Below are 23,061 nucleotides of genomic sequence, written 5' to 3' on the forward strand. Positions count from 1 at the left end.
TTCTGGAGGACGCTACGTCTACTGTTTCCAAATATAATTTGAAATATGGACTCGTCAGACCACAGAACACCTTTCCGCTTTGCATCAGTCCATCTTAAGATGATCTCGGGCCCAGCCAAACCGGCGTCGTTTCAGGGTGTTGTTGATAAATGGGTTTGGCTTTGCATAGATGAGTTTTAACTTGCACTTACAGATGTAGCGACCAACTGTAGTTACTGACAGAGGTTTTATAAAGTGTTCCTGAGCCCATGTGGTCATATCCTTTACACACAGATGTCAGTTTTTTTATGCAGTACCGCCTGAGAGATCAAAGGTCCGTAATATCATCGCTTCGTTGCAGTGATTTCTCCAGATTCTCTGAACCTTTTGATGATTTTAGGAACTGCAGATGGTAAAATCCCTTTAATTCCTTGCAATAGTTCGTTGAGAAATGTTCTAAAACTGTTCGACAATTTGCTTACAAAGTGGTGACCCTCACCCCATCCTTGTTTTTGAATTACTTAACATTTCATGGAAGCTGCTTTTATACCCAATCATGGCACCCACCTGTTCCCAATTAGCCTGCACACCTGTGGGATGTTCCATGTTCCAAATAAGTGTTTGGTGAGAATTCCTCAACTTTATCAATATTTATTGCCACCGTTCCCAACTTTTGTCACGTGTTGCTGGCATCAAATTCTAAATTAATGATTTGCAAAAAAAAAAGTTTACCAGTTTGAACATCCAATACATTTTCTTTGTAGCATATTCAACTGAATATGGGTTGAAAATTATTTGCAAATCATTGTATTCCATTTATATTTACATCCAACACAATTTTCCAACTCATATGGAAACGGGGTTTGTATACACACACACATATATATATATACACATATATATATATACACACACACACACACACATATATATATATATATACACACACACAGACATATATAAATATATATATGTGTGTGTGGTAATTGAAATTGTAGATACGGACAGACTTACCGCGTTCAGAGCATCCTTCCTGTCTGGACACACCTCTAACGTCAACAGCGTACAAACACTTCTTTACAACCTCCCCATTAGCGAACGCCTTTCCACAGCTTGCAGGTAGTTTGGCTGGTTTACCTTGAAGCTAGTCTGAAGAGATGACAGGTTTGCCTGTGTTTGGTGTAGCATTTTACTCTGCTGGCAGCAAATTCATGGTTTAGCATAGCCAGCTTTTTTCTCCTCTCACTTTGCCCAGCAAGCTTGCATACTACCCTCCGTGGCGAGTTTCATCCATCCTTTCTTTTTTCTACCGCTTGTCCCTCTTTGGGGTTGCGGTGGTTGATGGAGCCTATCTCAGCTGCAATCGGGCGGAAGGCGAGGTATACTTTGGACGAGTCACCACCTCATTGCAGGGCCAACACAGATAGACAGACAACATTCACACACTAGGGCCAATTTAGTGTTACCAATCAACCTATCACCAGGTAGGAAGTCGGAGTAGCCGGAGGGAACCCACACAGTCACGGGGAGAACATGCAAACTCAACACAGAAAGTTTGGAGTTTGCAGATAAAACAAACTGTAAAAATCAAAACTTTAAACTCTGAAATTATTTTACGTTACCCCAACGATTTCGCCATTTTCCCCCTTGCACACTAATTGACTGAAAGAGCACGCACTTGACGTCACGTTACCAATGCGAAAAATGTTTTTAGACAATATAAATTGCATGAGTGCCTAGGAGTTCTGAGTAACAAGTGCTAGAAAATGTATTGATGAATGAGCTCGAAAGGACAGATTAAAAAAAAATAATAATTTGGGACATCCCGCATGCCAGATTTAAAACGCTGGCGGTCCGTATCCCCTGTAATAGTGGAAAGTTTTGGCAAATGACAGAACAAATTTCACAAACCAACCGGTCCCATTACTTTTCAACACTAATGCAGCTTTGGTATATTTGCTGGCAACCCTGAAACCACCCTCAACCCAATACTCAAGTGCACCTCTTTGTGGTCACATGGGGAATTGCACCAAAGTGGGATCCAGTTGACCGCATAAGGTGTGAAAAGCGCTGCGACACCCCCTGGTGGAAAGTTTTGTCCATTGACACTCACCCAAATAACCTTTTACGGTAACGGTATAATGATAAAAGGCGGTGAAAGTGCACAAGGTTAGTATTACCCCTTTACGTAAAACTGTAATTGATAACACTTTGATGACGTCAGGGCCGGTGACACTGACCATTTACTGGAGAAACAGGCGAGCTTAAATGCTAATATGAAAACAAGAGACATCGTTTTTCTCCAATAAAAGACGCCCACCCCCATCTAAACGTGTATAAACACATTACGTGTGAGCAACTAAGATATTATATTGTGCACATTGAACCTACAGGCTGTGCTCTCAGAAAGTTCGACGGTTACTCGATGCAAAATGACAAGTGATTTTGCATGACGTCACAAACCGGACGTGTCACATCTAACCCTTTTTTTTTTTACTTTATCGTTGAAAAACCCTCAACACTTTTACATAAACATATTTAAAACAATCACAAAAATATCTGGCTCCTAAGTAGCCAAAACTTTGACATACACATACACAGTGTGTGTGTGTATGTATATATATATATATATATATATATATATATATATATATATATATATATATATATATATATATATATATATACACACACATATACATATATATATATATATATATATATATATATATATATATATATATATATATAAAATTTCCCCTGTCAAGAAAATGTGTGGCCATTTTATTGTATTACATTTTCTAAATAAAACTTGGTTATAAGCGCGTATGAGTATTGAGGGAGCACATTCAACAAAATCGTGAGTTTTTGTGACCATAACCATATGAAATGTTCATATAGTTACATCCCAAGGACTTACGAGTCACGACTACGAGGGTTCGAAACCCATACATTTTCTACCTCTTGTCCATTAATTCTTAATTTACTATAACTCGTCAACACCTTGTGGTCCAAAGTGGTGTTGCACCAACATATCTCAACTATGAGTGTGATGCTTTTGAGGATTTATTAGCAAACTGATAAAATAAATAAATAGAAATTGATCAAATGCTCCTAGTGGCGGCTGGTGCCATCCATTACCTAGCAACAGTATTTAGTGAAACACTGCATCATCGTCATCATCACGAGAAGAACAATAAGAGGAAGGGGAGGCTCAATACAGAGGTATAGGAATCCCACAGACATGGCCGAACAGAAGACACGCGTGGAACACAAGTCCAAAAAATAAACACATTCCTTTCCAAAAATCATTATGAAAAAATACAAACAATTATACAAAGATTCCCCAATGTACACGTTGTTCTTTATCCGGAGCGCTACAATGCGTCTGAGCACATGGAAGATATAAAATGGGGATGGGGATGGGAATGGGGGGGGGCACAACTCGATGTAAGTAAGGACAACACTAGAAGGCCACGATCATGACTGGATGCTTCCGGCATCCACAGGAATTCCCTCCAATGATCCTCCCACATGTTCTTTGGATAAAATGTACCCTTTTTTTTAAACTCCGCCTACTATGATGTCAGCTCATCCGCATTCAAACACGCTGGCTCCGCCCACTTAAAACCAAAAGGGATGTTTAAAAGTAAAAAAAATTAAAAGAATGCATAACAAACTTATGTATAAAATTTGCATAAGAAGGCATGCCATGACTCGTTGCTAGGTGACTTGGTGACTGGAGTGGATCCCCCCGGGGGGTTGTTGTTTTTAATACTGCTTAAATGAAAAAGTGCATCGCAAAACCAGAGGCTGCCTCGTCATTGTCATGACGACCGCGTACAAGATGATCAGGTCAAATAAAAATACATTTAAGGCAGCTGCTAAACACTGACTGGCCAATGACGTGAAAGATGGGCGGGATTAATGTGGAGGGGACAGGGCCTACAAGTCACAGTGCAAGTCAACAAGACAGGTAGAAGGCACTCAAGGTACCTACAGGGGCGAGGGAGGGTGACCACATGGCAAGCAAAAGGCTGGATATGCTAATTGGCTGACAGGAGTCATGTGATATGAATGAACTCGGAACGCCACCCAGTCCTCTTTAACGGGTACAAATGCTCCGCCTCCAGCTACTGGCGGCTTTGTTTTGGACCCGCAAGACATAAAAATAAAATAATATAAAATGGGGGGGGAAAAAAGAGGCACCATGGATGAAGGAGCAGGAAGTGAGCGGCGCCACCTACTGGGCTGGAGGCTTGTGCTGCCCCCAAAAGTGGGAGGAGTCATGTCACATCAAATAACATACATACAAAAGAAAATCCTCCGCTAACTTGTGCTTTTTTTTGTTTTGTTTTGTTACCCCTCATGGAAGCTTGGCTCCGCCCCCTGGCGTGTTTGGACGCTTTTGGCAGTTGACAACGGCGGTGGACAGGAACACAAAGCACTTATTCCAAACACCAGGAAGACCTGAATATGTTGTCCTAGAAAAAACAAAGCACGTCACATTTAGTGCTCACACAGACACACAAAATGAAGACTCACAACAACACAACGCCGCTCTGGCTCCGCCGTCTCCTCCACGCCTGCCTTAGTGGGCGGGGCTACAGTCTGGACCCGGTGGGGCAGGGGCATTACCCACCTCTCGTGGTTAAGATGCTTCAAACAGAGAAGTCGATCAACAGCATGACACTTGTTGGCGTCTACCGTCCACTGTGGGTGAAGGGGGCATTGCTGGAGGCGGTGCTATGGCCGTGGTTAGGAGGGAAGTTCCACCAAGATGGATTTATATTAATATTTTCATGATGGCACTGGTGACACGCCCCCTGCTGTGACATGAATTTGTCCTAGGACTGTGACTTCTTTGTTTGAAGAACTTAAACCTTGGGGGTTAAAGACGACAGGGTTGGGCGATGCCTACTGCTTTTAGTTGCTAGGCAACAGTCTTCAGTGTGGGAGCTCGCCAAAAAATTTGGTGGTTTGGGACGAGCGATGTGTGGCCCCACCCTACCCCCCCGGGACCACTGGGACAGGCACACACTGGTGTGATGGATTCAGTCTCCCTTTGAGCGTTCCTATGACAATGTCTATCGCTAACTGGCCACCACGGCGGCCGTCATGTGACAAGGCCGCTATCTACCATCGACACAGTCCGACAATACGACGCAAACAAACGACATTTACACGGATTGGCAACTCTTTTTTTTTTCTTCTTAAATCGAACTCCGAGTTGGAAAATGGCGGCAAGTAACGTTACTCGCCGCCAAGCGCTGGCACAGAATGCAGGGAGGGTTCTGAGGTTTTGCTGTTGTTGCTGTCGCTAATGTCCTGTTTGTCCTGCACTGCCGCCTCCGGAGGGCTGAAGGAGGCCGTTTTGTTTCCAGAGTTGGCAGTGGCGTCGGCAGCGGGGCACGGCAGCGCGGCCGTGCCGTTGGTTGTGACGGCGTCTGCGGGCGTCGGCGCCTCAGAACAAGGGGTAACGTCAGCTCGTGGAGACATTCCGGTCCCCACCTTGGCCCCACTTACAGTCTGTACGCCTGTCTCTGTCTTAGCTCCTCCCCTTGCACCTCCAGCAGAAATGTCCTCTGTGGCGCGCGCAACAGCGCCCTGACGGTCTGCGTCCACTGCAATCGTCATGCTCCCCGCCACCGTTTTCTGCTCTTCGGCCGCGCTAATTTCACTCTTGCCGTCACCCTCAACCTTGGCCAAGGCGGTGGCTTCGAGCGGCGGCGCCGCGGCATCCTGGACTCTGACGTCACTGCTGTCGGGCACAGTCTGTTTGAAGTTGAAGGCCTGGATGAGGCGGACCAGATGTTTGACTTTGTCCAGAGACAGCTGCATGTCCTTCTGGCGAGCCAGGATGCTGTTCTTGGTCTCCATGCATTTCTGACAAGGAAGGACACGCAAGCGTGAGACAGTTTGACTTCCTGCCCGTCGACCTTGTGTTTGCTGTCATTACCGTGATGGAGTTGCTGAGCTGCTTGACTCGTTGCTCCAATTGCTCGCGCTCCAGTCGCAGCTCTGCACTCCACTTGATGAGCTTCTGCTTCTCTTCTTCTTTTGCTGCACAAACGGCAAGTCGGCGATGAGCTAAGGCAAGCCCACCCTCTCTCCCTCCGCCCCGGCACGCAGACTTACCTTCTTTGTAGGCAATGTAGGAGTGAACGATTGCCAGCGTTCCGGGCCAGGGAATGGCTTCTTCTTTCTTGAGAATCTGCAAAGAGAAGCTGGGACTCGTCAGGCGCGGGACACGTGGCGACAACAGAGGATGCCGGCGAGCGGCAGTGCAAGAGCGCGTGGAGCGGGTGGATGCGTGATACAATGAATGGAACACAAGTGTGCAGTGTGGAGGCTTACAAAGTATTGAACAGTCCTAAAGCGGGCCGTTACCTGGTCTTGGCATTTTGGACAGATCCACATGCCTTTAGGAATGCTTTTCAGGGGCGGGTCCAGGCAGTCCAGGTGATAGACACGAGAACACGTGTCGCACATGAGCAACTGGCCACTGCGTCTGCACACAGTGCAGAAGTCCTCATGGATGTCTCCCTGCGAGGAAGAATTGGACCAATCAGTCGCCCCGCCCACCAAGGCAGCGGAACGGCTTTAGTTGGGTGGGGGGTGGAGGACTGGGGGAGGAGGGGGAATCTCGTGGTAATGTGCGCTAATCGGGCCGTGAGGCTGTTCACTTTGTAAGACTGATGACATGTGGGTGGATGATTGACAGACTACAGAGCCAATGGCCTTTTTTGTGCCCCCGCCCCCCCGTCGTTACTTACATCCCCAGAACTGGGGCTGGGCAGAGGGAGGGGGTGTACGGGGCTGGAGGGGGAGGTCGGGGTGAGGCAGCCCAGCTCCGGGACGCCGCCGTATTTGGGTGGGCGACCTGGGTGAAATGAGACAGACAAAAGACGAAAAAACAAAGAAAAGAAAAAAAAGAAAAAAAGATGGAGAGGGGGGAAGAACAACAACAGTCTGCGTGACATACCTTGGAAAGGGAGTCGTCGTTGGCTAGCGTGAGGCGGGGGACGGGGGTGGGGGAGGGAGGGAGAGGAAGTCAGAAGCACAGACAGTGTTAGTGCGCACGCCGCCATCATGCTAGCTGAGGCGCGCGCCGGACAGGACGCTTGCGTCGCGATCAATGTGCCTATTTGTTAGCATCAGTGGTGGGAATCAAACCCATGACTTGTTGCTCCATACGAGCCGGAGTTCAGTACGGTATGAACGGTTTTCATGGGAGTACGTACACCTGGGGATGGATACCTTTCGCACTTGAACGGTTATTTAACACTGAGCTGATAATGACTGTTTCCTTACACTTAGGGCTGGGCGATATATCGATATATCGCAGGTTTGTCTGTACGATATGGAAAATGACTATATCGTGATAATCGAGTATACGTTCTCACGCAGTTGCTTTTAGCTGCTGGCATTACACTACAGGCTCTTCCCACTCGGTCTTGACTCTCTTTCTCACAGACAGCAAGCACACCTTTTTACATACGTCACATACGTATACGCCATCGCGGAGCAGAGAGGTAGCAGCATGGGTAACGTTAGCTGTGGTGTGAGTGGGAATATGAGAGAAAGAAGGTGCGAATCTGGTAACAAATGAAGAAAGAATTAATTCCCAAGTAAAACAGTCCCAAGTAAAACAGAAGGGGGTCCATCATCCGGCGGTGGTTTGGCTTCAAGTGGGAATATATCGAACAGACAACCGCAATTTGTCAAGTGTGGGGCAAAAGCGTTCCTACAAAAAGTAGAAGCGCTGCTAATATGTAGCATCATTTGAAAAGTCACCTGCTAGAGAATGAAGAGTGCTTACTCCGCATGTCAATATCTCCATTCGGTGCCACACCAACAAAATGCCGAGGCAACCATTTCCACATCAACACCAAAAAATAGTGGACAACATTAGGAGATAATGTCCACAGTGACCTACCACATAGCGATTTGATTTTCTATTACGCAGCTCATCTTTATTTGACTGTTATTGAAAAATATTGTGTGACATCATGCAAAAAAGTGCACTTTATTTGTTTTAAACTATTGTAGTGGCGTTCTGTACAAAAAGTGCACTTTAATTTAGTGTCGTTTTGATGTCATCTTAGCGACATCATGGACTAAAGTGCACTAATAGCTTGTTTTAAAATGTCTCTGACAATCTTGCACTTTCTGTTTTGAAATGACATGAATGTTTCCGCCACTGCTTAATACCTGTTTAATAAATACAATTTTGGTCAATTGACTTAGTTGCGATTTCCCTCTCTGCATGAAAGATTAAAATGAGCATATATTAATTCAATATGAACAAGAGTGTTTTAATGTAGACACATAGAATCATCATACTGTTGTGATTATATGGATCAAATGTTAATTCAAGGCTAAGGCAAAATATTGAGATATATATCGTGTATCGGCCTAAAAATATCGAGATATAAAAAAAAAGGCCATATCGCCCAGCCCTACTTAGACTGCTGAGTCTCTTTTGCAAGCACCGTAACTTCCGGCTAGTAAACCAATACTTTTTCCCAACACAAGCGCCTTTGTAAATATTTCATGTTTCCATGTGTACACCTGCGGTTTATAGAAGAAGAAAAAAATTAAAAATTAGAAGGGTGCGGCTTATAGTTAGGTGTGCTCTATAGCCCGGAAATTACGGTACGCCATCATTTTAGTTTGAGCTCACTGTGTTGCCGTATTCCATAAGTAGTTTTTGTCATCAAGTTGATGTATGGTCTTTTGTTAAGTCCTACAAAGTGTTTAAACTGCGAGTGTTGTATTTATTACACACCAGCTGTTTGTAATGTGCATCTTAGTCGTAGTTTTCATTACCAAATTTGGAAGTGTTGAAATCACCATGTAATATCACTAATAGTAGCATCTATACAGCATATTCGATGTAAATTAGCATCGAGCTAGTGCCTTTTGAAAAGTAGAGCCTTATTTTTGAGCACTTTCTATAATCAGGCATGCTTACTGTGTTGATACTTTGTTGGTTTGGATAACTCAATACGCCTGTGTGCCCACCAAGGGCTTGAGCCGAGGCCAAGTCTACAACCAAATGTGAAATCACGTGCAACAAAAGATATCGAAATATGGGTTTGAATTTACGTGAATTGGTCCTCGTTGGTGCCGACATAATTTGTTTGGTAAATACAAAAAGACGAAATTCCGTATCCATATATAAATTGTGTACCCTAAATTAATGACTCCATCGCAATACATTATAGACACGTGTTTTTCGCAAATGGAAAAAAAAAGTTAAGGAGAAGACTCCATCTTCCTGTAGGTGTCCCAAAACGTACAAATATTCATTGTTAAACATTACATCACTGCTGTGGAGGTCCCCCTGAGTGGACACAGTACATCACTGATTTGTTTGTTTGGTCGAGGTCGGCGGAATACAAAAGCGAGGTGACCCGCAGCACTGATAGAGGAGCCATTAGAGCGAATTGAGTCGTTAATGTGGTAGTAAGCGACTCTGCTGGGACGGCTCAGATGCTTTGTGCACCAATTAGACATCAAACTAGTTTAGTGGTGAAAGTGAGTCAAACGTAACGGCAACATTGACAGGTAGGAAGTTAATAGCGACATGTAGAGACACTGGACTGGATGCATAAGTCACTAGTTAGTCAGGACTGGACAAGTTAGTCTGACTAGGGATGTAACGATTTGAAAATGTCATACGTGTCAGGATGTTGTTGAATGTGCTCAAAATGTACAAATAATTTAACCAACCATTAAAAAAAAGTAACTAAATATACAATATACTTTCTTTGACAGAACATTAAATATTGTTCTGGCTTCTAAAGAGCCATATTATTGGTATTTGAGTTTTTTAATGGGGAACTACATTAATGTGTCTTGTATTCATGCTAGCATTTAAGCCATTTAGCAATTAGTGCGCTAGCTTGCTTCCTCAGGAGATGAGCAGTATCACCGGTTAATGAGTTTATCAAAGTGCGGTTATCAATTAGTTTTACAATATTTTTTATTTAAAACGGCAATAATAACTGTCGGGAATTATACTGCAGTTCCCTTTAATACTTAATACTAATGATCATTATATCCCTAGTCTGGACACACAAACTCTGACTCATAGTTAGTCTGGAGTCGTTAGTCAGGACTCGACAGTTTTGCTGCTATGGCCAGCTGGAGGATCAATATGTCCGTCACAATTTGTTGCCGTGGAGATTGCCCACGTCACTACTACAATATACAGACCTCTCTTTCGGGTCCCTTGGTGCAGAGGGCTGTTCAGGTAACTCACAGCACTCTTTTTCCTCTGGAAAAACAGTAAATAAAGATGATGCATTCAACAAGTAGACATCACTAAGCATAAGTTGTCTTATGAACAATGCGGTCATTAAATCAAGAAAGAAAAAACTAAAAACTATGCAGTGAGCACATTAACATTGGCTCATCCTTATTTCCTGTATTCACATGCATTTCTATTCACCTCAGGCTCAAACACTGCGCCGCTGTAGACCGGGTTAGCCGTCGTTCTCCTTTTCCTCTCTTGCCTTTTGCTTTGAATCTCTGCAAACAATTTGAAAGTGTTGTAGGACATCAAACAAAAGGTGCCAAGGAGTATTGCTGCGTTGCTACAACATGTCCTGGAGGCAATTTCGCTTTTTTTTTAACTTGGAGTCAAATAGCTCAATGGCTCACAGTTCATTTAGCACAGTGTCCGTAGCTGTCAAAAGTACTAAAAAAAAAAGTAATGAGGCGAATATCAGATATCATCAAAAAATATCTGATTGTGATGGAATAGATTAATTAACTTAAAAAAAGATTAAACAACACAGAAGCGGACTCTTTAAACTATCTTGGTCCGCCACATTTCCTTCCAAACTCGCAAGCAAAATAAGTTCAAAAAGTACGCAGGTATCATTTCTTTACTTCTGGTCGGGTCCACGAATTAAAGAGGCTTACTCTAAGTAAACATTTTTTGCTTTTTTTTTTTAGTATTGTTTTGCATGTGTATGTCTTCTCAACTGAGTAGTTAAAAATGCAGTACAAAAAAAGATTTCCTTTTTAAAATTTCTATCATACAAATTGTATTTGGTTGGAGTTGCTGTATTTACTTTCATTAATGATTAACATTCTGTGATGATTGTAAATAACATTTATAAAATATGTGTTTTAAGCTATAGTTATCAATCGTACATCAGCAGCAAAAAGGAGCTTTTGCAACTTGTAACCTGTTTTGAAAAAGTTTTATTTTAATTTATATCAAATACTGTATATTACAAGATTTTATTTTGAACCGAATAGTCACCCCAAAAATGCAATGAAATGAGGTGCGCAAAGATTTCCGCCTCTACTATTTTGTGATGTTTTCTTGATACTTAAACATTGCAGCATACATGTACAACAACACAATAAATAAATCCAAGTTGAAGTTTCCTAAAGAAAACTGCTCGTATGTAAGTATATGGAAAATAAGAAAATTTAATATATCAATAAACAAGCCTTTACAGTTTATTTTTACATTTTCCCCTTTATGATTGTAATCTGTAATAACTTTTTACAAAAAACCCTATTGGAACAATTTCCAAAGGCAAAAGCAGTGCATGTATGCGTTATTTTTTACTCTGCTTTTGTTTGACTACCTGCTACAAATACTTACTATAAATGAATACATTTGTTTGCCACCCAAGCCCTTAAGTCCGAGGCAACAGCAACCGGACGTGATGTCACGTGCAACCCAGCAATTAAACAAAGTGAATGTGCTACCACCACCATTGCACCATTGGGGGAGGAACTAAGTTAGACACTTACCTTCCAAGTGGTCATACGTTACAAGGCCCAAGGACACCATGAAGGCCAGTTTCTACAGGAAAAAAATACCAATCAGTGAGGTCATTACAATCGCATACAAGACAGCCATGTTTAGGCCCAACCCACCCCACCCGCCTACCTCTGGACTCTCCTCCTTCCTGGGTCTTGTAGGCGGAGACAAGGGAGGAGTAGAAGACGAGGGGAGGGGGACTGCCATCTTGTGCTCGGCACCGCCCCCTGATATAACAGTCTGCAGAAAGGAGACGACAAAACTGTCACTTATCATCAGTGAGAAGCATCTTCATCAACCCACCACTTTACCTACCTTGGAATCAGAGGCCAAGCTGCTGATCTGGCTCGGCTGGCTTGGGGCCAGGGTGGGGACCGAGGCAGGGTCTGGTGCCTGGGCCGGGCTGCCGATGCAGGCGGTGGTCGTGGTGACCGGCGTGGTGATGACGATGCCCGTCAGAGGGGTGGTGCCGGTTTTGACGCACGGTTGCCCATTAACGATGCGGACCTGGTGAATGGGCGCCACAGACGACATGGAAGGCGACAACTTGGTGGCCAACATGACAGGCCTTTGGAGCAGCTGGGGGGCCGCCATCATGGGCGGCGGCGGAGCAGGAGCGATGGGGACATTGGCAGGAAAGGCGGGCTTTGGCCTAACCTGCTGATGGACCACAGCTAATCAGATAACAGCGACGACGCAACACAAGCAATCACTGTTGGGGAAGGCCACTGTGTTACCTGTCAGAAAAAACTGAAAACTCAGGTTAATTTAGCTAAAACAATGATTTCAAGTGCATGAGAAAGTGCAAAGCTCACTTAGACCACAGGGTCATTTGTTTACAAGTGTACTGAATAACAAAGCAGCAACAGAACCAATGTTGTACTCAAGGTGAGAAGCAAACAGCTCAGTGAAAATTAATTGCACTGATGAGTTGGTTAACAACATAACAGCAAGTGTAACACGCAGGACTGTCACACCAACAGCTGGGCAGCGCAATCAAAGTTTTAAAGCGCATGCAGAGGAAGATAACTGTCATACTTAAAATGCAAGTGATGTGCGATGCAACCGATTCTGATCTGATATGAGATAGAATGCAGGCTGGTATCAGCGATAATGATCCAATACTGTGTGCAAATACAGCTGTCTCATAAAAATGTTTGCCTTTGGGGGATTATCTCTGTGATACTTATTTCACTTCAAGCTGAACTTTATCTTCACTTCTTACTTATTTCATAATAACCATATTTGGTTTGAACAACTAATACAAGTGTCTAGTGCCACATGTTCATCCCTCTGTACCTGGATAGTGCCTGACAACAACAGAAGTCTGTCTTGCTCTAGCAGCACATGTTCCCTCTTTTTCAGTCTGCCTCACAAAGGCTTCGTATTTAGTATTTTGGTTTAAGATGGGCTACTTAACAAGGTTTGTTGTGTTGCCACAACGCCATACCGTTTTTTTAAATATAAAACACAGCATCTTGGGTGGTAGTGGAGCAGAAGTAGCTCTGTACCTAGGTTTTCTCAAGTGTTGCTTGGGCGTCATTTGCGGGCCGCAGCTAAATTTTTAACGGCTTGCCGCTAAGACAAAACAAAAACATAAAAAAGTGAAATAAAAGAACAATCGGGTTAAACGTAGCTAGAAAAAAATTGCTATTTTGATTATAAAAACTAAAAACTGCCATGCAGGCTGTGTTTTTCTTTAAAGCTATCATTGCTCAAAAAATAATATTGAATCAAAATCAATGTTATAATTTATTGACCAATTTAAAGGCTCCAATTATTCACATAAAAAATTCCACTTTAAAATAATTTTTGGGGAAAATGTTGCATATTTAGTTTTTACCTCATAAAAGACTAAGTTTTCTTTGACAAAAATGGCATAAAACAAATAAAAAAAGATGAAAAAAACAATAAAAACTTAAAATGGACTGATTAGTCTGAAGTTGAGCTTGAGGCGTACAAGTTGAAAAAAAAAAGTACCGTATGACTTATTTTCAACACTTTCATAAGTGGGACTCTAATACAGGCATGTGAGCACCATTTCAGGAAAACTGAGGAAAGTTGGTACAAAAGTGTTCCACGTAAGCCCCGAAAGAAAATTTTGAAAATCAAGAATTCATTTCCTGCAATTGGGTGCATTTGTACACTAGATTTCATTTTTTATTGTCATCTACAAACCTCTTTTGGCTGTCTTTTTGACACATGTTGCATGTAATTTACCAGAGAATGTTTTCTTTTAGTAAAAAATGTATAAACATTATAATCAAATTTAAATTGTGATGTAAAAATCTAAAACATGCATGCAAACAACCCAGAAAAAGTTTACCATTTGGCGACTCTATCCTGTAGCCACGCCCCCTCGGGTAATATACTTCCTATGATCTCCGTTTGCATCTGTCACGTCAAAAATACACTTTCTCGCTTGCGATTTATAAATGCTCTAGAACTAAAACTGCTTCGGAACTAACAGTGTTTGGATTGTAATCAACCAAATACGATTAGCAGCAAAGTAGGTCGTCAACGTGGCTCGGAGAATGAACGCAAGCAACAAGTAAGATAGCTCGATGACGCGAACTATGCTCACGAGCGAGTTTGTTTCTCCACCCCTAATTGTCTCCCAGTCCTGCAATTCAGTGCAATGATTAGGCAAGAGGATCAGCGAGTACCTCAAATTTCAAAAAGCTTTGTTTAGATCAGGTTTTTTTTATATTTTGTTGAAAAAACATGGAAAATTATATTTTGATGCTAAAACTAATGCTCCAAAACACAGATTTCCTTGTTTTCGCAGACATTTCAAAGATTTTTTTAACGATCATTGTTTGAAAAATAAAAATCAATTGTTACTTCACATCAAATATTCCACTTACAACTTTTTATTGGGGAAAATATTGCATATTTTGTGTTTTTGCCATACTAATCTGAGTTTTGACAAAGAGGGCTTAAAACATTAAAAAAATAACCATGTCGACAGATAGACCTGAATTTGACCTGGAGATTTAAGCGTCGAAAAAAAAGAACATATTTCTTATTTTTAACATTTTTATGACTGAAACCCTTCTAAACTTGACCTATATATATATATATATATATATATACATATATATATATATATATATATATATATATATATATATATATAAAATGGAAAATATGAAAATGGCCCCTGCATGCTTGGATTTTTCAGTGAGCGGCCCTCAGTGGAAGAAGTTTGGATACCCCTGCTCTACACATTTATATTTCGAAAATCAATTTTACAGCATAATTATTATCTGGTATCGATATTTCAGTATCACTGCGCACATCACTATCAAATGCAGCTACTGCCATAGCTATACTTATAGTTAGATAAAATCATATCAGGAGGTTGCCTAAAGTCTTTTTGACAAGGCGCTGAATTCAGACCGTTTTTTTTTTTTGCTTTTGCCGACCACACAGCCATCAACTTTAAGAGAGTCTGCGGGTGACTGACTACAGGTGTTGATTGGAGCATTTGAGGCAGTAGTCATACTGATATAGGCAGCAGCATTATTATATTTAAGGGTTACAATACATCAACAGCCACAAACAACATAGGTAGTCACAGAAAAACAATTACACATACATTAAAAAAGCAGGAAAAGATAAAAAAGCACTGCATCACCGCCCTCAACCCGCATGTCAGTATGTAAAGAAAAGAAGACAGGGAGAGACTGTTTTAGTGCCATGAAGCCAGCCATGTGAGTTTTCAGTACTCTACTGGAACGACGGAGTCCTCTTGAGTGCCCCCTCTTGAGTTGAGCACGCACGCACGCACACACACACACACACAAAGTGTCAGGCTGGTCAAGTAGGAAGGCGGGTCTTTAGGTGACGCACCTGCGGCTGAAAGGTGGGTGGTGTCATCAGTCTAGGAGGAGGGACAAACTGGGGGACTTTGATTGGCTGGACGGCCTGCAGCTGAGACAAAACCACAGCAGGTCGTTTGTCTGCAGCGTCCAACCGGACACCTCCTAACTTCCGACTTAAAATTTCCCGTAACGTCCCAATACCAAGTCAGCCATGACTTGTTGATGACACCATGAGGGTTCTGAGCAAAATTAAAGGGCTAAACACTTAAGTGCCATCAACAATCTTATTGGGCGACAGTCGCTCCTGCATGTTGAACCCTTTGATACCACAAAAGTAATCTAGATAATCCAGGACCCCCTTAATGAGACAATACATACATTATAAATAAGTTGTGGGCGTGGTGCACTCTAAATAAAATTATGTTTCACCTTAAAGATACCCACTTCAGCCTCTTTTACAAAAGATGTCGCAAAACTGGCTTTTGGCAGATATAACAGCCGGATTTATTTGCAATTGCTCGCCTGTGTCTTTCACACTAAACCCACTTAACCTCTTTCACATGGACATACATGCTTACAGGAGATGACATCGGCCCCATCACATTACAACAAACACGCGTAAACCAAAACCCACACACACTTACGTACCAGCATGGCGTTCTTGGACACAAGTCTCACAGGTTCCAAGCTGTGAGCGCTCAGCTTGCCCATAACCTGCAGGTTGATGGGGGCGTTGTGTGAGTCCGGTTTTGAGATGGCGGTGGTTACCATGACGGTGGCCGGGCGCTGCGGCAAGACAGAGCCGGGCAGAGCGGGCGTGCCCGCCGCTTTCAGCACGAGAGGTAGAGTCTTGGCGGTGAGGACTGGCGTGACTGTCAGCGTCTAGAAAGGTCACAGTTTGCCAAGCAGACTCGCTTAGTACCCATCAAAAAAACATAAAGAGAATGGATGAAACTTGGAATTTTAAAAAGAACCCGTTATACCAAAGACATTTTTAAAGATGTTCTTACAGTAAAGTGTTTCAAAAGCCAATTTGTGAGCGACCAACATAAAACATTTCCAACACTTGTTTGCTCAACTTTTGAGAAAAAAGGTCCTCAAACACTTGCTTTTGAAGCTGCAGCGTTTCAGGACACTTTTCAAAATGTGCTTTTTCATGGAAAAAAATTGGACATGATACCACCTGTAACCCACTCCGAGTAGGATAAGTATACATCCCCTAATTTATAAAAATAAACGTATCAAAAGGCTTCATTACACATTTTAAAATGATACTCAAAGCTCTACTAACTAACTCAGCACTCTGTTGCTGTTTAAATTTGAGTGTAATGTTAGCATAGTAGCTTACATGGCTATGCTTGTTTTGCTAATGTTTGAGGCTTCTTCCCACTCATTTATAAAGGTGCATGATAAAAATATAATGTATGAGTAATCATGACGTTATATCAATAAATCTGATAAAATTTAAAAAAATAGCGCCAATAAGAAGTGAGGCCAGATTACCTATGCTGTGCTGAAGGTGGGTTACATTGAGCAAAATATTTATTTATCCTACTTATTCTGTGCTATAAATGGCCTGTTGTAAACTTCCCCTCCGCTCATTGTAAACAAAATTGCATCAATCATGTGGGACTCCTTTGTTGTTTCAGAATAAAATATTTGCACTAAATTTTCTCCAAGCATCTAGTAAAAAACAAAAATTGAGTTTCAAAACATCAAATCTTATCAGTTACATGAAGTGGCAGCATTGCAACAACGATGTTTTGAAAGCCTATACAGCCCTTCTTGGAGGTGGAGAAAAAGTTAATTAGCATTATAGCTACAGACACACAAAAACATGTTCCCAGTAGGGCTGACTAAAGGCACTTTTAAACTGTATCAATTCCAGCATTAATGTTAGGTCTTGTGCAACACACTTCTGATAGTGTGGGACCTTTAACACTAAATTTAAGTGGCTGAAAAATATTATATAATAGGCAACCTTTAGTATTATGCCCATCGTATGATGTTCCCTATGTCACAGCGTCTGTCTTTGGTGCATGTACGTGTGAATGCAGGGGCTTTCTACCTGCTGTAGTCCTCCAGGAATCTGTTGGGTCTGCAGCAGGTTGGTGGGCTTTAAATCACCCCCAACAGGAGGTGTGTGGACCTGGAGCTGCACTTTGGCTTCTGGCTCCTGCTTGACCAGCAGTTCCTTCCTCAACTGCTCCACCACCTTTTTCTGTCAGAGGAAAACAGAATACAACAATGGAATCAATCATGTCATCATGTTACAACCTGCCTAAAGGTTAGCAGTCCTTTTGTATTTCATTCTTTGATTTATTCAAGTGTTTGTGTGTGTACAATCCTGGTAGCTGATTAGTCAGTAATTTTCTATGAATCGAATTTCTCGGATGTGGCTTATTCTATTTTCCCACCTACATGTGAAGTCCCAGTTTACATGCTCCATCTGTGATGTGATTGTTGGCAATATGTTGTGTGCCTCTTGTACACTATGGGGCAATTGTGGTCATTTCAGCTTTATTAGTTTAGGAGAAAAAGAGCATGCTACAAGCTATTAACCGAATTAGCAGCTGACACTGAAAAAATCTCCATATCTAATAGATAACTATATCTTGCCACTGCCATTTTGTGTTGTTTGTAGTGTTTAATTGTATTTAAAAGACATCTACTTTTGTTTATTGTGATCATCAAAGACATAGAAACATAATGCTATTGTGGAGGACTGCTGGATTGATAACAAATTACCCAGTGAAATATTTGAAATTGTTGGTTTACAAGTAAACTACATTATCTAAATTGTTGTATATAAACATTTAATACTTACTAAATAAAGTATGAATAATGATGTTGCTTGAGGATGTTTTGAATGAATGAGCTTGAGGCAGAGATACTTCATGTGATCCACCACTATTTAATATTGTGTACTTACCACTGACTAAAAAAAACACACAAGTATTATCACTCTGTATTAATTCCATTCTGTATACAAAATATGTTTTTTTATAGGTTTCTCTCCTATGCAATGTGGAAATTAAAGGTGCCATATGTAATAATGTGGCCAGAAATGGTACTGCAATCACAGTCAAAATTCTTTAGTCCCCTTCTCTCCCTGACTGAGGTTGCTAGATAGGCAGCTGAATCCAGCTCGATCGACTGGGTTACTCCAAGAAACTTCTAACTTCCACTGCCTCTTACTAGGGGTTGAGGTGGTGGGACCATTAAAGCTGCATAGACAAGCGTTTTGTCAAAAACAAATCTCTAACAAACATACTTTACACAGAAATTTGCTTAACAAATCTCTAACAACACACTTTACACAGGAATTTGCTTAACAAATCTCTAACAACACACTTTACACAGGAATTTGGCTATTTTCAGGAAGAAAACAATATCACAACAATCAGCAATCATGTGGTTATTATCAGTACTATCAGAAAACAAAGCCTAAAACAAACTGCAACCAACGCTCACAATCGTTATACCGGTGAAAATAAGCAGGGCATGCTTAGCAGCCTTATGTACGCCCAAAACTAAAGGGACAATATTTTACTAAAATATGACTATAGGCCACACGAATGAGGAATTATTATATCATGGGATTTGGCTGTCTCCATACATTTCACATTGCCATGATGACCGCCGTGCTAATGTTAGAACCCATTTCCTCAGCGTGTCAGCATATTGAGAACGAAATAGGCACTGAAACTAACCATATCTACATAGGTTTTATTTGTCGAAAATATATTTTGCCCTGTCAGTTAGAATACACGTCGACATGCGGGCTAACAGGTATATATTTCCCCCGTCAGCCTATATGTTGATGTTTCATTGACCGGGCTAGCATGCTAAAAGCATTACACTAGGAGCGTAGCACCATCAAACTAAGCATCTATTGCACAAACATATTAGCTGTGTTAAACAAGGGCATAGACCAGTGGTTCTTAACCTGGGTTCGATCGAACCCTAGGGGTTCAGTGAGTCGACCTCAGGGGTTTGGTGGAGCGTCCACTGCTGAGGTTAAGATACACCCAACTCATCGTGTGAATAAAAACTTCTCCCTATAGATACCCCCGAATCATTTTTCCCTCTAATTTTCCATCTGATTTGCAGGTGTGTATATTGTTGTGAGTTCATGCACTGTTTGTGTTGTTCTTTGAACAAGATCATGTTCATTTTGTGCACCAGTAAAAAAAAGAAACTGTGAATTTGAAAAAAAACCTTTTTTTTTTTTCACTAAAGAAAGGTTCGGTGAAGGCACAAATGAAACTAGTGGGCTTCGGTACCTCCAACAAGGTTAAGAACTACTGGCATAGACTGTACTGTACAATATAATTTACATAAGAAATGTCAATTTTTATTTATTACTAAAAATAGGAAAACGTAAATGCCTGACTTACCTATCAAGGAGGACATTAGCAAGTTTGGGGTCGGATGAAAAAATCTTCTCCGCCTTATAACGTCTTTATCTTTCAAAAGGCATCCCTAATAGAAATCCTTGTTTTGTTCCTGGCTTTGTCATGAATAAGTAACGATGCCTTTTAGATTTACTAATGTCTGACGTTTAGTAACTTTACCGGTGGCAGTAGCCAGACGAAGAAGGCGGTGCGTAACTGGCACCTTGGATGACATACTCACAGACTTTCTAATTGGTCAAACGGTAGAAGGCAGGACATTGAAATGAAAACAATAAGATTTCGGGGCTGTAAATCTAATTTTGAAATGAGCACATCCCGGCTGAACTGTTGTTATCAGTTATAGAGGTATTCGAAAAGAACATGATTTATTAATGCCTTTTGACAAATCGGGGCCATTTTATGATGACTTGACATTAAATTATTACATATGGCTCCTTTAAGAGTGTATTCTTTGAGAACATTCTGACACTTATTAAATGGGTGGGTTTTTATTTTAGAATATATATATATATATCACGTCATATCAATGTCATATTGTTGTGTTTCAACGGCACACACAAACTACAATAAAAATAGCATGTGGTTAAAAATAAAATCCTTCCAAAAAAGGAAAGTAAAGTTTCTCACAAAGGGGTGGAGTGTGTTCATGTGTGTGTACCTGCTTCTCACTCAGTGCAGTGATCTTTGCTTGAAGCTCATGAAGTTGTTTCTTCAGATCTGCGTTCTGTGAAGAAGGGGGGGAAATCGTCAGTCACCGCCACGAGACATGTGACAACTAGTTAATGTAAGTGCAGCTGCAGGTAAGTTTACCTGAGGGTCCTGCTTCATCTGGGCCACCAGTTTCTGTGAACAACAATAAATGGTCACAAGATGACTATCAGATTAACGGTTAGTATTACTGTATTAAATTTAAACAATCAAAAACAGAATTGATAACCACTTTGATAAAATTATGGACCGAATAGCCTTAACTTGCTAGCGAGCTTAAATGCTAACATTAAAACAAGAGACAATGTATTTGTTTACTAAGAAACATCATACCCCAATTTAACTTACACATTACTGTCTAAATTACTAAAATACAGTATTTACATCGCACATAATGGCTGTGCTGCCTTTGCACAGTGTTCGTCACATAAACCGCAACTGCAACGAAGTTATCACCCAATTTGCATTTAATATTGAAAAACACTAACACATCCATCTATCCATCCATTTCCTACCGCTTATTCCCTTTTGAGGCCGCTGGTGCCTATCTCAGCTACAATTGGGCAGAAGGCGCGGTACACAAGTCGCCACCTCATTGCAGGGCCAACACAGATAGACAGACAACATTCACACAGTAGGACCAGTTTAGTGTTGCCAATCAACCTATTCCCAGGTGCATGCCTTTGGAAGTGGGAGGAAGCCGGTGTACACGGAGGGAACCCACGCAGTCACGGGGAGGACATGCAAACTCCACACAGAAAGATCCCGAGCCTGGGATTGAACCCAGGACTACTCAGAACCTTCGTATTGTGAGGCAGACGCACTGACCCCTCTACACCGTGCTGCCACACTCCTACACAGTTAAGAGATTTTAGTGTTAGTAAGTATTTTTTTACCACATTCAACAATACCTAAATAATGATAACCGTGGTAATTTTGGTCACATTAACCAGGATATGAAATGTTTATATCCTTAGATCCCCAGTTTGTACCCTAGCAGAATGAAAGGAAGGAGATGAAGCCTTTTGTCATTCTTTATTATGTATTATCATTACATCAGTGGTTAATTTGGACTAAAAATAACGATGACAATAATATCGTTTATCGGCAATAATTAGTAAGTCAATATAATGTACAATATATTATCCAGCAAAAGTTGTTAATGGCCTAGGCCTACGCAAAACGTCTTCCTCTGAAAAAGCAGTAATCTCGCATCATTGGGACCTTTTTTTTTTTTTTTAAATCAAATAAAACTATTGGAATAGCAGAGCTATTTTTAATCTGATTTAATAGGTATGACGTCGTAATTTTGCATATCAGCCCGATAATTATCCATCCGATATTTATCGCGCACCCATACTCAACGCACAATACACCTAACTATAGAAAACTATGTCCCAGTACTACAATGCTTTTGGACTAATGACTAATCCGACATCACACCTGGTTTTAGAAGACCAACCCGCAATAGACCTAGTTACAAACCCACAATGACAAATGCCCAGTATACAATACTACTGGTGACCCAAGTGAGCATTATGTGGACAGACTGACCCAGTAAGTCCATACCTGATGGATCTGGATCTCCACCTTCAGAGCCTCCTGTAATGTCTGTAATTCCATCATGGATGCAGTCAGTCTTTCAGCTGATTGATCAGCCTGTAGACACACACAAAGACACACACACTCAGCAGAAATTATCAAGTTTATTGGGCAGCCATCATGTGTGTTGGTTGTCATAGCAATGTGACAAGCACCTAATATGATGTTTTCCTGATCATAAAGCTGGAAAAAGTCAAATGAGGACAGGGGTTAATGGGGGTACCTGAACGCCGTGTCCAGTGGGAAAACCATCCAACTGAAGCATGAACGTGCCGCTGTGAGGAACACAAAGGGACAATTGGACACAATAATACAATTAGTATGGTATTGTATTGTATTAGAAAACATAATTTATTCTATCTACAGGTTAAGACTGTGCTTCCCTTTCCCCATCTTATAGATAATACATGATATGATACCTTATCATGCTAGTATGCATCACACACACACAGTACACTAATATTACAAAGATACTAGTCCATTTGGTCTATGTTGATGACAACATCACACTTGTGTAACAACACAACAAATATGACTACGGCTGCATCTAGGGCTGGGCGATATGGCCTTTTTTTAATATCGCGATATTTTTAGGCCATGTCACGATACACAATAGATATCTTGATATTTTGCCTTAGCCTTTAATTAACACTTATTGCATATAATCACAGCAGTTTGATGATTCTGTGTGTCTACATTAAAACATTCGTGTTCATACTGTGTTAATATATGC

At 41.4% G+C, this 23,061-nt stretch overlaps 1 protein-coding gene across 14 annotated transcripts in view; it reads right to left on the minus strand.

Moving 5' to 3' along the window:
* Positions 1–3,032: 3,032 nt before the first annotated feature.
* phf21ab (PHD finger protein 21Ab) overlaps positions 3,033–23,061 on the minus strand; it is a 32,761-nt gene continuing 12,732 nt past the window's right edge. For 5 of the 14 annotated variants that reach the window (XM_061894662.1, XM_061894663.1, XM_061894665.1 and 2 more), the window contains exons 3-19: positions 22,552–22,603; positions 22,296–22,385; positions 20,829–20,861; positions 20,677–20,742; positions 17,669–17,821; positions 16,249–16,482; positions 15,629–15,709; positions 12,089–12,433; positions 11,903–12,013; positions 11,764–11,815; positions 10,439–10,518; positions 10,204–10,264; positions 6,756–6,964; positions 6,370–6,525; positions 6,118–6,193; positions 5,939–6,042; positions 3,033–5,865 (exon numbers count right to left, since the gene is read on the minus strand). In XM_061894662.1, the coding sequence (XP_061750646.1) occupies positions 5,233–5,865; positions 5,939–6,042; positions 6,118–6,193; positions 6,370–6,525; positions 6,756–6,964; positions 10,204–10,264; positions 10,439–10,518; positions 11,764–11,815; positions 11,903–12,013; positions 12,089–12,433; positions 15,629–15,709; positions 16,249–16,482; positions 17,669–17,821; positions 20,677–20,742; positions 20,829–20,861; positions 22,296–22,385; positions 22,552–22,593 (2,526 nt within the window). In that variant the 5' untranslated portion in view covers positions 22,594–22,603 and the 3' untranslated portion in view covers positions 3,033–5,232. Of the gene's footprint in view, positions 5,866–5,938; positions 6,043–6,117; positions 6,194–6,369; positions 6,526–6,755; positions 6,988–10,203; positions 10,265–10,438; positions 10,519–11,763; positions 11,816–11,902; positions 12,014–12,088; positions 12,434–15,628; positions 15,710–16,248; positions 16,483–17,668; positions 17,822–20,676; positions 20,743–20,828; positions 20,862–22,295; positions 22,386–22,551; positions 22,604–23,061 lie in introns of all 14 variants that reach the window. The other 9 variants (XR_009806068.1, XR_009806067.1, XM_061894666.1 and 6 more) reach the window with 9 other exon arrangements.

This window comes from Nerophis ophidion, linkage group LG03 (assembly GCF_033978795.1).
Source record: "Nerophis ophidion isolate RoL-2023_Sa linkage group LG03, RoL_Noph_v1.0, whole genome shotgun sequence".
Taxonomy (NCBI): Eukaryota; Metazoa; Chordata; class Actinopteri; order Syngnathiformes; family Syngnathidae; genus Nerophis; species Nerophis ophidion.